This window comes from Antennarius striatus, chromosome 12 (assembly GCF_040054535.1).
Source record: "Antennarius striatus isolate MH-2024 chromosome 12, ASM4005453v1, whole genome shotgun sequence".
NCBI classification, from domain to species: Eukaryota; Metazoa; Chordata; class Actinopteri; order Lophiiformes; family Antennariidae; genus Antennarius; species Antennarius striatus.
The window spans coordinates 13,365,898-13,380,000 of NC_090787.1; the positions used below are offsets into that span (position 1 = coordinate 13,365,898).

General features: G+C 39.7%; 1 protein-coding gene across 6 annotated transcripts in view; it reads left to right on the plus strand.

The window, feature by feature from the left end:
- myo3b (myosin IIIB) overlaps positions 1 to 14,103 on the plus strand; it is a 60,393-nt gene that overhangs the window by 46,003 nt on the left and 287 nt on the right. For 5 of the 6 annotated variants that reach the window (XM_068328471.1, XM_068328470.1, XM_068328474.1 and 2 more), the window contains 3 exons: positions 6,659 to 6,759; positions 7,137 to 7,183; positions 7,550 to 8,252. In XM_068328471.1, the coding sequence (XP_068184572.1) occupies positions 6,659 to 6,759; positions 7,137 to 7,183; positions 7,550 to 7,682 (281 nt within the window). In that variant the 3' untranslated portion in view covers positions 7,683 to 8,252. Of the gene's footprint in view, positions 1 to 6,658; positions 6,760 to 7,136; positions 7,184 to 7,549; positions 8,253 to 14,103 lie in introns of those variants that run through there. The other variant, XM_068328469.1, reaches the window with a different exon arrangement.

A 14,103-nucleotide genomic window follows, 5' to 3' on the forward strand; every position in this document is an offset into this window, starting at 1 on the left:
TCTTCAGTTTTAGGCAAATTATAGGCTCGACGTAGCGGCAGCAGAGATTTGGAGAGGATAGGAAAGACTCAACTTCACGGAAGGAGTTGCCTCTGTCTGCCGCTACCTACGTAATCCTCTTAATGTCAGTGGGAGTAGTTAACAGGATGTACTTCCAAACTACTCATCATCACAATTCCAACAGAATAATCTCCTCCAATGCAAAATCAAGGTGGAAAATGGTGCCACAAGTTTGTAGTAATTTCACACGTGGATGGACTGATTTGATGAAGTTGAGCAAAGTTTTTCCATTAGTTTGTTGTTTTATGTCGTGAAATAAACTATATTTTCTTGAATAACATTATAAGGAATCCCACTCATGAGGAGAGAAAACACTTAATGCCATTCATTTGCATACTTAATCTATTTCGGGCCTGATGTCCTCATCGTACCCCCTACTCACTGCTTAGTTGTACTCATCCTACTAGGTCAGTGTTATAAATTACTAGTATTATGTCTCTGACAGATGATTGACTGCTTGACTTCAGATTTTTTTTCCTCCACATAAACATTTCTTTTGGCGTCAAAGTGCCGAATCTGCTGTCAGGGGAAATGATTGATTTCAGTGTGAAAAATCTGTTGCAAGTAACAACATCCTCTGCTCGCATTAGTGAAAACAGATGCAGGAACTACTCTTTTTCAGCATTGTCTGCAGGACTTGACCAGTTTGTCTTCTAATTTGAAGCACATGAGTTGCTATTTAAGTATGACGTCCAAAATGATGAAAGCTGTGATAAATTTCATAGGCATGGAGAAGTTCTGGAAATCCTCATCAACTTTTGATATTTGTGCAAAGACTTTGTCTCCAACTGAGGAATAATGGCTGTCTTGGTGTGCATGCATGATGCACACGTTTGCATGCATATGTCTCAGCTTAGGTTTATGTACCCTTTAGGTTTATGTACCCGCGTGTGTGTGTGTGTGCGTGTGTGTGTGGAGAGAGAGAGAGAGAGAGAGAGAGGAAGCGGATATGAGGTAAAGAGAGGGGTCTGGGTTGCACATGCCTCATTTAGACATCAAAGGCCCCTGCTGATGATTTTTCCTTATAATCCAGGCCTTTTGGTATTTCGGCCGACTCCATCTGAATAAACAAAGCTTGAGTAGGACTCTGTGGTCTGGTAGAAGTCAGGTGATTGAAGCATGTGATTTTGGAAGTAAATCAATGGATTTCTAATTTATTCCTCTCAAAATCCTTTTTAACAGTTCTTTTATGTTGTTTCTGTGAAGCATTCTGATTTTCAAGGGATTTCAAAGTGGTATTTAGAGATGTAATACGAGTCATCTTCCTCTCTTTGAAAATGAAAGAAGCACCTATCTCAAAAAGAATTCCAACCCTTTTTATCTCAAGAAGCAAACATGTACAATATGTAAGTCTTTCACAGAGAAGAGCAAACTCTGCTTGGCTCGCTTTTGATACGGAGAAATCAATATTGCATGAACTGTGCAGCTTCTGTATTCCCAGTCGACCATTCTTCCTCCCCACCCCAAACAGCAGACATTACCCATAATCATTTAGCCTGCCCCCTGTGTGAGCCACTGTTTGACCCCTTCTCAGCTCTGCCTACCTATGTCCAAGCCGCTCTCTCCCACACCAGGAGCCAGTTTGGCAGCGTCTTTGCCTGTAATATATCGGCTGGAGCAGCATTCCTCTGGGGCTGGCCTGGATCAAATGGCAGTGATTTTCCAAACAGAAGCACTGAGATAGGAGGCCTGACCCATCCTCTGATCTGCTACACGCTCTAATCGCTGCAGGTCGGAATGGATAAGTGTTGATGCTGAAACCTGGTGGGTTGTGTTTTGCTGTGGGATCTGCTGGATAGACAAAGTGAGGAGTTTCAGGAGAGCAGACAAATTATTTTTTTTGTGATTTGATTGTATACTTTAAATTCTATAACTGTAGGGCCTGTGTGTTGTGTGTATGGTGTTAAAGGAAGTGATTGTTCCAATCATAAAAATATTTTGTGTGAACATTAAGAGAAGCAAACGTCCTGTGATTATTATTTTTTTGCAACTAACTGATCATAAACTAAAGTACTGAACAAATTCTATAGTCCTGTTGATGGTCATGATGATCAGAGTGATTACAATCCATCATCCAGGGTTTATGAATATCTGGATGTCACATTGAGATATTTCTGACTCTAACAAAGTGATGAAATGGACTGATGGCAATTTGTTTCCCGCTCCACCAAACTATTTTAACTGATATCTACAGATAAAAAATATAAATCCAGCAAATGAAGACTCAACACCCGGAATCAGTATCGTTATATCTCTGCCGAGTTAACTTACCGACAAGTCTTTAAAGCTAGTCAAACCAGCAGTCGTCACAATTAGACATGTTTTAATCAACATGAGTTTTAACTCAGATGAGTTCTGTCTGTTATTCTGATATATGTACGTTACTGAATTAAAGAAAATTCATCTATCCATACCAAAGAGCATCACTAAGCTATCCATGTTGATTACTGTAAAGTGAGCTAAAGCAAACAGTAGCTTCAGCAAATACTGAAGGATAAAAAAAGGATGGAAATGGCTGTAGTGAATACTGTCTTCCAGAAGTGGCAGGGACATACAGTATTTGCGCTAACAGTTAGCTTTAAAACTGTATGCATACAATGGGGTTAGCGTGCGTAACTATGCCAGTTTCTCCAAATATGTGTATTTAAGTGTATCTTCGGTCATGCACTTTAAAAAGGAACAAACAATATTGTACAGTATTAATTGTGATGCGGCCTGCATTATTTATTGATTTTGATTGATTGATTGATATATATATATATACTGTGTATAACTGTACAGTATATATACAGTATATTTGGTGTACACCAGTGACGTGCGGTGAGGTTCATGGCTGGTGAGGCACCGACGTCATCGTGATCACGTGACCAGATTTACACAAATATGAACCTACAGTGTAGCTTATTCACCGTGTAATTAGCAAAAGTGAGTGAGTTATGTTAAAGTCTCATTGCAGAATATTTACACATACAAACTGTAACACACAAATAAGCATATTTGATTAAAAAAACGTAATGATGTTACCTACCTGTTAATATGTCAGGTTTATTTGTAAATGAAGTCCATGCACCGCTCCCTCTGAACAAACGCGTCAATAACTTGTTTGTAGAAATTGTCTGTATCTTCCTTCAGTTTGTAATATGTAATCCTCCATTTGAAGGAGGATTACATAAACACTTCCTTAAACTGCATGGAAAATGAAAGAAACAGACTTTGCTGTGAAAATGACATAAGAGTAGCACTTGCCAAGGTGAAGCCACGCATATCTGAACTGGTCTGTCAACAGCAGAAGTCACACTGATTCGCAGGTAGGTCGTTTCATGTAAGTTGATGCACTGTCTTGGTTTTGTACTTTGAAAAAGGTGACCTTAATGCACAATTCATTAAATACACCAGTAAAACATATACTTATGTCTTAAATTTGAAAAAAAAAAAATTACTAAAGAAGGGTTCGGTGAGTGAGCATATGAAACTTGCGGGGTTCAGTACCTCCAACAAGGTTAAGAACCGCTGGTCTAGAGACAGTGTCACTGAGGAAAAGACAGGAGACAGAGCTGGAGGTAGCAGAGATGAAGATGCTGAGGTTCTCTCTGGGAGTGACCAGGAAGGATAGGATCAGGAATGAGTACATCAGAGGGACAGCACATGTTAGAGGTTTTGGAGATAAAGTCAGAGAGGCCAGACTGAGATGGTTTGGACATGTCCAGAGGAGAGATAGTGAACATATTGGTAGAAGGATGCTGAGTTTTGAACTGCCAGGCAGGAGACCCAGAGGAAGACCAAAGAGGAGGTTTATGGACGTAATGAGGGAGGACATGAAGGTAGTTGGTGTGAGAGAAGAGGATACAGAAGACAGGGTTAGATGGAGGCAAATGATTCGCTGGGGCGACCTCTGAGGGGAAAGCTGAAAGGAGAAGAAGAAGTAAAGTATTAAACAGAAAACCAGCACAACAATATATTGATATTTCAGTCACTAGTTAAATGATGAAACCTCTTGAAACGGTCGAGAAGCTCTCAGTCATGGGGGGTAAAACAGTCCAGTCACATTATTTACATTCAATAAGCTAAATGCAATCAGACAGCTGGTTTGACGAGTAATGAGTGTATTTTTCCAATTGTGGGGGCATCTTCTTGTTATGTTGCTGATCACATCAGTTTAATGGGCATTTGTCGTCAATGCTTCCTGAGTTTGTTCACACTTGTATCACAAACTGTACACTTGTGATTGGATCATCTGAGGTGTGTATGACCTGCAGGTGTTATCAGGATCTCAGACTTTTCCTTCTTAAGACCTATAAAATACGTAAATTATACAGTCTGTGATTTAAGTTTTGGAACTTTGTTCAAGGATTTTTGCGTTCATTCATATTTTTCATTACAATTTCAGGGGAATAAAAAATTAATTTATCAAACCCGGTTCAGCATCATTAGCAGAACTCTGTCCTACATATATTGTTTAAATATAAGGTGCAAACATTTGATTTGTTCAGGGTTTTTATCACCATGATATCCAATAAAGATGGAATCACTCTGATCGATCATCCAAGTGTTAACATTAAACAATAGTACCGCATTTCACTTTAAGCTCTTCTGATGCAGCCAATGGTTACCTGATTAGAGGAAATACACAGGGCTGTTTTTTCACAAATATTTCCTTCTGTACATGAAATCTATCAAAATATTCTCAAATGGTCTTCTTTGACAACAGTTCACACGGTGAACGCTTAACACCTCTGAGGCTCAGAAAGATAAGATTCACAGTTAAAGTTGCCCAATATCTCAAAACGGACAGGAACTTTCTGGCCATTTACAAAGTGTGACTTTAGTAAACCTGTGCTGGTTTGAATAACATCAAGAAAGCCGAGGAAAGATGGACGAAGGTGGTTGCTCTTTGATGTATAGGATTGAGATGTGATGAGGTCTGTTCAAAGTGAGTACAAAGTAGTGTTAAGATGGAAAAAGCAAATGCAGCTTTAGTCAAGGTTGAGAAGCAGAGGTTGAGAGAGATGATGAAGAAATATCCCGCCTCGTCTTAAACGTAGGCAAAGAAGATGAAACGTTATCTGAAATTAAATATAATGTTGATGCTTCTTTATGAAAATGTCTTGGCTTTATTAACACTTTTATGACCTTTAAATGTTGAGATCCTGGGCAACAGAAAAATGTAATAAGCCTTCATACTTTGTAATAACAACCTAACTCATTATTTCTGGTAGGTATTCAGTTACATTTCACTTTCTGTGGTTTAACAGATTAGCTGCAACTCACATTAGTGTCACTGGTTTCAGTCAGCAACAGGATGTAGAATAATGTACATCTTCTGACTCATGATATGTTCATTTCAACGTGACGCTAACAGTATCAGCTTAATCTATGTCACCGGACCTCGCTCAACACACATCTGTCCAATACTTGCAGCATTGCAATATGGCTAAGCCAACTGGCTGTTGGCAATAGGTTTGTATTTATTTTTTATTATTCATGTAGCTTTTGTTAAACATTTGATGAAGTTTAACATTTTGTTAAACTCATCTTCTCATTTAATTCTTACTTCCCGAAATATTCAACTGCTCACTGCGCTTTGGGGAGACACATTTCACTTTTGCCTCATGTGTTTTAACAGCATCATCTGGCCGTGCAGCATTCCACTTTGATGCCTTCTGTCATTTCAGTTTCAATACATGAAGAACTTTTCTGAATTTGGTCCGACAATATTGAGGCAACAACTGTTCTTTGTGGAATACAAGACAACTTCCCATAGCAGAATGAAAATTCCTCTTTAAAGGACTGAAAAACTCTCTAAAAGCAACCACTTTAAACTGCATCCTCCTCATAAACTCTGCATCAGGCGGCAGGTTCCAAGCACAACATTACTGACTAATGCTACAACTAGAATGCACCTAGACAGCTTATACATCTGCCGACGCCACCATCTCATGCTGTATCTGGGATCTTATTTCTGTGAGGCAGCAGCGCCTTTAGGTTGCCCCTTTTTAAACTAGTACTACTATTACTATAAATAAAACGAGTAAATGTGAAGGACGTATCATAGAAACTTTAGGATCTCAGTAGGTGGTTGTTTTCAGTGCTTGAAACACACTTAAACATGCTGAATGATTTATTGAAATGGTCACAGTTATCCATTTACAGCCACTTGCTCTGGATTACTTTCTATTTATGATAGAAAGTATGATAATAAAGGGCAAATGTGTTCGGACCCTCTATGAGACAGTTTTTTCTCTTGTTGGGTTTTGGGAAGGAGCACCTGTATCGTTCAATGCACTTGTGCTGCCTCTTCCTTTGCGGTTAGCAGATTAAAATGTTGTGAGTGGAGCACCTGTGAGGGGAGATACAATTACATGTGGTTCATATGTGTGGGTTTATGTAACGTTAAGCTGATATTGAGTCAGCTCATTTATGTAGTTGCATAATCTTTTACTTAAACCAAAGTGAAAGCCACTTTGTCACACGGAGGGGTTCAGATTTACAAAGTTGAGGGCAGGATCTGTTTGCCACTGCTGTCATCACCGTCTGCATCATGCTGCTTGTTGTTGTTTTGCTTGGTTGGATCACTGCCCTCATTTTTCCTCTGTTGCAGGTCCAGTGATGAAGCTGCAGCAGAGAACTCCTCGCCGGCGGGGCCAGCAGCCCAAACTGCTCAACAGCCCTGAAGACAGTCTGTACTACAACCAGCTAAATGTGAGTTCAAAGTGCCGATAAAGGCCTTTGTCTGACTTTGGTTCCACATGATAATACAATTAAACCTACCTGTGCCAGACCCTGGAGCCCCACCCCCACGCTTCTCTGCCTCTTGTCTTGAACATGTGCTTATGCTCTTTATCTGTTGCTTTCATGTCAGGATGTCTGCCTTCACGGTGAATAATTGATGTGGTTTATCAAAGCTGAGCAAGATGCATGCTTCATCAGACTCACTTGAGCCCTTTGATCAGAAAAAATTATGCTGTGACTTCTGATATTATCAGCATCTGCTCGCATTCAACACAAAATCACTTTGAATTAAAAATTAATGACTCTCTGCTCATCTTTTGACTGTGTGCTCTTGGCCCTTTCCTCAGAGAACTCTGGATTACCAGGGGAGCAAGAGGAAGCCGAGAAAACTTGGGTAAATAACTGCTTTCCTACATGCTGCAACTCTAAACAGAACAGGCCCTTTGTGGAATAGGAGAATCCAGAAATGGAGTTGTTTTCTTATAATGTAAATGGATCTGAAAATAACAGGCTTTTTATGGGCACTTTCTCTGCGTCATTAAAGAGGGGGGGTTACATAGCTGAGCTTTTGTCGGCATGCTAATCTTAATTGTTAAAAATCTGACCTGTATTTGTTTTGTAAATGATATCCTGACTCAGATCTGCACGCTTAAGAATATACCTCATCGCTGCATCTGTATTTTATTCTGCATGTAAGATATGTCTTTTGCATCCTGTCTGTTAATGTCTCCGTTACCTCTCTTCTCCTTTCCCATCGCAGTCAAATCAAAGTTCTGGATGGAGAAGATGAATACTACAAATTACTGTCAACTGTGGAGTCAATCCCTGAGGAAGAATACCCAACCTCGCCCCCTCCCACCCTTTCCAGTGGGCTTCTCGTCAGTCAGAGTTGAGCCTTACAACCATATCAGCCGGTAAGACAGACGCAGCAGACATGTAGACAGACACTCCAAAGAATATCCTCACTGTTGGATGTGCAGCAGTGTGTGCAGAAAGTAGCAGCCGTGCAAAATAAGCACCGCTATCAGACGACGCCTGCAGCAGTAATGCAAAGTTGTCCAAAAGTGTTTACAAGAGCGATTCGCTAATCAGTGATATTACGGCAACGTTTTTTCTCTAAGCATTGTGCTTTATTTCTGTTTAATAAGGCAGCACAGTTGCTAATGTTGACCTGTCCTCTGTGTTGTTACTTCTCTTGTCACAATATGATGCTAAACAATATTCAACAGCATCCATTGTTAATTTGGTGTTCTTGTTTCAGATGTTTATTATTATCCTTTATATCTATATATCTACTAGTTGTGTAATTCACTGATTATTCAGGCTGTGAAATGTTAAAAATGAGAAAAAATGTCTGAGACAAATCCTTTGTCTGTCTGTCTTCATCCTTTTTGAAGTATAGTGATATAAACTGTTTAAACAAACCAAGTCATCTACTTTTAAGCCACTTCAATGAAAGTACAGCATCAAATAAAAATATTTGTGTTTCCTGTAGATTGGTCTGCCTGTTCTTGTTTCAGCATTGACTCTCATATATTTTAAGGTTCCTCTCATCTTGCAGGCACCGTGCTTCTATGCTCAGTGGTGTTAACCTGACGTGGAAACATCTTCCCGTTTTTGAGCGTCATGTCTCTTGTCTAAGACAGAGCCGGAGACAAATCCTTATGAAAGCCTGAACTCTCCCTGCGAATTCTCACAGCTGCCTGCAGTTAAAGAGGCTTTGTGCTGTCTGAGCGCTGGAATCACCACACGTAGCCTCACAGAGGCAGAGCTAGACCTCTCTTTTAATTTCACCCTAAATACAGGAATTTTCTTTTAAGATGTGAAGTGTCGGAAATGCAGGGCTGGCGAGTTGATTTGTGAAACTTTTTTTTTCCTTTCAATTTGCATATCATTTACTGCATCTCTCTTTGTTGACACCCGAGGGCCTGAGAGGAGATTTTGATCTTAATAGGAAGAGTAGGGTGGTATGACTGAGGATCTCATCCTCCTCACACAGCGGGGAAAACATTAGAGTTTTACTTAGACAGACAGACCGGCTTCACTTAGGTTCAGGTTCACAGGAATCCTGGATGGTTTAAAGATGCCCAGAGTGTCCATCTAATCCCACCGCTTACTGCGAGGGTCAGACCCAGATTGAGACCGCCGACTCATCGTCTAAGCATCGATGTTTCTGTTTGTTCATCCTCTTTAGCGACATGAATTACCAGATACCTCTTTAGATCCCTCCACCTGAATGACATGCAAGTCAAATGTTTGATGATACATGTTTTCTGCGCCACTAGTTTGGTCATGTGACATTACTGTGGTTTTTAACCTGTCATTTTGTAACCATAGATATACAGTTTGTTGTTTTGAACTGTCATAGTGTTTGTACTGGTTTTATGGTTAGACCATAATGTTGGACGTAACACAACCTTTAAAGAAGTATTTAGATCGTTAACTTTATTCAACAATGTAGAATAATCTGATGCTAGTTCTGCTTCAGGGTTATTTAAATAAAGGCTCAGGAGTGGTAGATATGAAATGTAGAGCAGGCACAGATTTTCATATAAAGTGAAACAGTCATTGTTTGTGTGTCATTGTTGTATTCTAATCTAATATGTCAAATATCTATTAAAAAACTACCCCTTTTAAATAGATGTTATATGTCAAACATGTTAGATTCTGTCATTACATCTACAAGACTAAAAAAAGATTGAACACTCAAAACTGAATTTATATCTTGTAATGTTTGACATTTTGTTCCACTTATTTTGAACCCCACAAAATTAGCTCTCTTAATAAAGCCACGTTGCTGCTTCAGTCCTATTCTTTTACATTTAATGTCACATTTAATTCTGAAAAATTGAAGTCACACTCCAGACCGCTGCTAGATTCATAATGTGGTGTCACAGTTAGTTCAGAAGCATTTCACCTCCGGTTGTAGCCACAGATCCTGCAATAATTAAAATCCTCGTTGTGCATTACTCCCTTGCTGGGATAGTTGGCTCCTCCGAAGAGCAGTCTGAAATAGGTCACCCCAGCACCCTGTAGTGCATCTTAAAAGTACACTGAATCAATTAAGTGTGATCATGCTCCCTTGATTATTTTGGCCCTGTTTTTACCACGGAGAGGAATTTCAAATAGGCTCTCTAGTTTGAATAACAAGGTTGGACTGTGGTGACAAATGCTTCCAGAGTGGGTGTTTTCTCTGCCAAATTAGCTCCCTGGCTGATTGCCTGCTTTAGCATATGAGAGGAGGTGAACGGAGGTGTGTAGGTAATTGCCTTGGTTAGCTGATTATGTGTTGCAAAAAGGCAAATGTTATGAAATACTGTCGTCACTATCATGAAAGATGCTCTGAGCTGACGTTCAGACTGCTCCTCTTTTTGGGTTTTGGCTCGATTCTGAGAGACAAATGCAGTTTTTAAGTCCAGGCTTGACACCTGCATTCTTTTTAATAGTTCTCTGCAAATCCAGCTCCCTCTTGTTTTTCCTCATTAAATCTGACAACATCTGGTGCACCAGTGAGCTGCTTTAATGTGGCTAACGTTACTGCTGGTGTTATTCTTGTCTTTTTAGTTATTTGCTTCAAGTGCATCACTTTCATTTAAGCTACATGTGAAGCAACCTCAAACGCCGTTATCCCAAGTTTTAAACCACCTTCATGAAAATCACTTGAGCCGCAGCTTGAACAAATGATGAAACACTTTTATTTTGTACCTCCTCACCCAATAGGGATGTCTCACGTCAAAGAGGGAACACGATTAGGCCAACATTGTCCTGTTTCTATATCCTCTGAGTTCAAAGAGAGAGTCTGAATACCTGCATTTCGTGTGCAGCCTTTTCAAATACTGTTTTAAAGCAGATTACATGCTTTTGATTTCCAGTCGTGTCAGTTTTCCACCACAGTAGAATTCACAACACTTTATTATAAGTGCAAACTGCTATTTTTTAAGTAAAGATTAAAGCCAAGCTTTGTTTCGGAATAATCTTTGTTCACACCAACTCCAAGGATGGAATAAAGAAGACACTTAGCTACAAACATAGCATTGTCACACTCCGTCTTTCTCATGATTGGTACCATAGAAAGAGGAATAACACGAGCGTCACTCAGATGTCATATGTGTGGCCTCTGAGCAAAAGAACATTCCCTAAAGATGGTATTAATAAAGGAACCAGTTGGGCTTCATAGAGGCAGGGAGAAAGAGGTAAAAAGGAAGTGAAAGATAAAAGAGTCTGTTGAGTACGTACATCAAAGGTCTCTTAATGACAAAAGATGCCATTAGGGTTACACTGGCTTTTGTTTCAGCCTCCTCACACCTGCAGTTTGTTGAGGATCCTCTATGAGCTGTATTGTTCTTAAGATTTGCATGAATAGAAAATGCACGCTTGAGGAGATGAGTTTGTTCCAGACTGCTAATCTTGATGGTGACCAAATGTTCTGGTCAGAATTACATCTGCCTTTTTCTTTCACGTAGCGGAGATGCAACCTTTCTCTACCTTCCTTGTGTGAAGACGGGGTGATAAGACTTTCGTAGAACAATAGCAACCGTATGGAAAAGCTGTTATCCTGTGCACCATGAAATTTAATAACTTAAAAGTTTTCTTGACGCCTCCAGTGCTGGAATGGGATTTGACAAATCAGAGCGTGAAATTGTGATTAGCCTCTCTCTGTTTGTAGACTGAGCGGGGGTACTTGTGGACTTGGCATGGCCAAAGGTGTAACCTGTTTTGTTTTGCCCCAGTGCTACTTTCCCAGATGGTGGGACCAGCTGCCATTGAACAAACGCTGGATGGATAACAGTGTGAGAATTATCAAGACCTTGTTTCAGTGTGGGATGCAAAGCAGAGAGCTTGGAGGAGCAGAGACAAATCACCTGGTGCTCAACCTGGTGGCCTTTCCACTGAGTTCACAAAAAAGAGAGAGACTAGTATAGATTTTGTAACTTCATCCATCCAACACTTCCCAGATGTTTTGTAATTGTCCTGGGGAATACTACACTGGTCTAGAGACAGGAGCTGACGTGGCTCCATACAAACTACTTCACTCTTGTTTTGTAAAACTTGTCCAAACTATGTTCGTCTGAACATTTTTGATGACTTATTTACTTCAATAAAAACTTTCCTTTCCTTAATTTAATTTAATTTTTCAAACAAATAGAACATAAAAAACAATAATGAAACAGAGTAAAGGGTGTTATACAGAAAATGGCATCGATAGAATAGCAATAGAAAAATTAAATGTACATTAAACAAAAGAAGAGCGTTTCTGGGAGATACGTCTTTTCCAGTCTCTCCATAATTCTTCAAATTTAGTCTTTTGAAGCTTTAATGTGTAGGTAATCCTTTCCATTACATAAATTTCATAAATGATGTCATACCAATTCTCTACAAAAGGTGCACTAGGCTTTAGCCAGTTTTTGGTGATTGTTTTCCCTGCTGCAATACTCAATATCCCAATCAAATACCTGGTTTCATTATGCAAGGATGTAGATGGCAAACAAAACAAATAAAAAGTTCATCCCAATTGAAGGCTATTGTTGGTCAAGAGAGAGTCACTAGTTCTGTGTGAATCTGTTTCCATATATTCATGATATTATCTTGTGCCCTGAGTCTGACCCATAGGCAGTGATAAAGACTTTGAGTAAATTATTTTCAAATGCTTTCTGACCTTTTTTAAGTACATCATTTATATATTGGCGCAGCTGAAGGAATCTGTCAAAGTCACTATTATTTAGCCCATGTAATCTTTTCAGAGACTGGAAATAATTTATTTTCCCCTGTCTAAAGAAAGCGCAGTATGAGGAGAGACCCTGTTTAGCCCATCCCTTATAACCTGCATCCAATTTATTCGGAGTGAAATCAATGTCATAGGGGCGCCATCGCAAGATTTTTGTTTCATCCATCAAATTGTACTTAGTACTTGTAGTCAACCATGTTTTCAATGTTAAATTAAACCACCTATTACCCTTTTCCATTATGTTTTAAGTAAGTCTTTTTTCCCCTATCCTTGCCTGAATCGGGATCAACCCCGATATGTTCATTTTAATGACTGTCCATCTTGCTTGGTACAGACAATTACACCAACAGACTAAAGTCCTCAGCTGGGATGAGTTATAATAGTTTCTTAGACATGGGAGTGCATATCCTCCATTGTTTTTTGCCCATTGTAGAGTTAGAAATCTAATCCTTGGTTTCTTCCTTTGCCAAATAAACTGTGAAATCATTTTTAAAATTTAATACATATTCTTTAGCCTATTAACACATTCAATTGTGTTGTAGTGCTAAAAGAAATTTAATAGGCTGAATAAATTCCTTCAAAAAGTATTTAAAGTGGACAATATGCATCTATAGCTTGTCCATTTTCATGTTTTGAAGGAACTAACAAACAGTGCTGTATTGTCTATGGATAGAACATTCAGAGACAACAGTATTCCACATTTTCCTCAGTGACATTATTGTGTTGAAAGAAGGATCTCTTTGTAAGTATAAAATAAAAATGTGTTCCACCTTTTTTTGTTTGTAAGTATAAAATAAAAATGTATTCCACCTTTTTTTGTTCCTAGCAACTCATTAATAATGGTGAACGGAAATGGGACCTTTTTTTTTTTTAACAACATTTCTTTGAAGAGGAAACACCATGTACAGTACATCATCATAAAAAGGGAATGTTTCCCTCTCTGGGGCTGGATTAAATCATCCAGGGTGGGCCAATAGAAGGTAAAATGACCTGGCCCGCCCCAAGTGACCCTAGGCCAACCCTGCACATTGCCAAGGATGCTCTTTGCCCTTGAATATGCAGAGACCACAGCTTCACAGGCTCACCAGAGAGAAAAGAGTTGTATCGCATTTCAGGGAAAATTAGTGGGAGCAAAGTTGGAGTTTCTGTGTGTTGGGGGGCTGTGAACAATGGCAGCTTTCTGTCAGACAGCGACTTCAAAGGTCGGCTGAGTGACTGCTCTGAGTTATACTTTGTTGTAGATCACTGAGGAAATTCACAGATGTTTTCTCATACGAGACACCATTATAGCGGCTCAAGTACCCGGTAGCCTCGAGCGTCTCACCCTCCCCATCTCTCTCGCTCTGTCCCGCACACACCCACATTCATTCACTCTCACACACACACACACACTCTTCCACCCCCACCCCTACCCTTCACACACACACCCCTCCATCTTCACTCCGATCTCTGATATGTCTTCTATGAGACAGATGTGGAACCTGTTTTCTCTCCAAAAGTCCAGAGAAAAGAGAAAGCTAAAAAGGGTTGGTGTTGGGGCGTTGCCCCCTGACTCTGTCAGATCCCCCATTCACTCAAAGTGGTAGAAT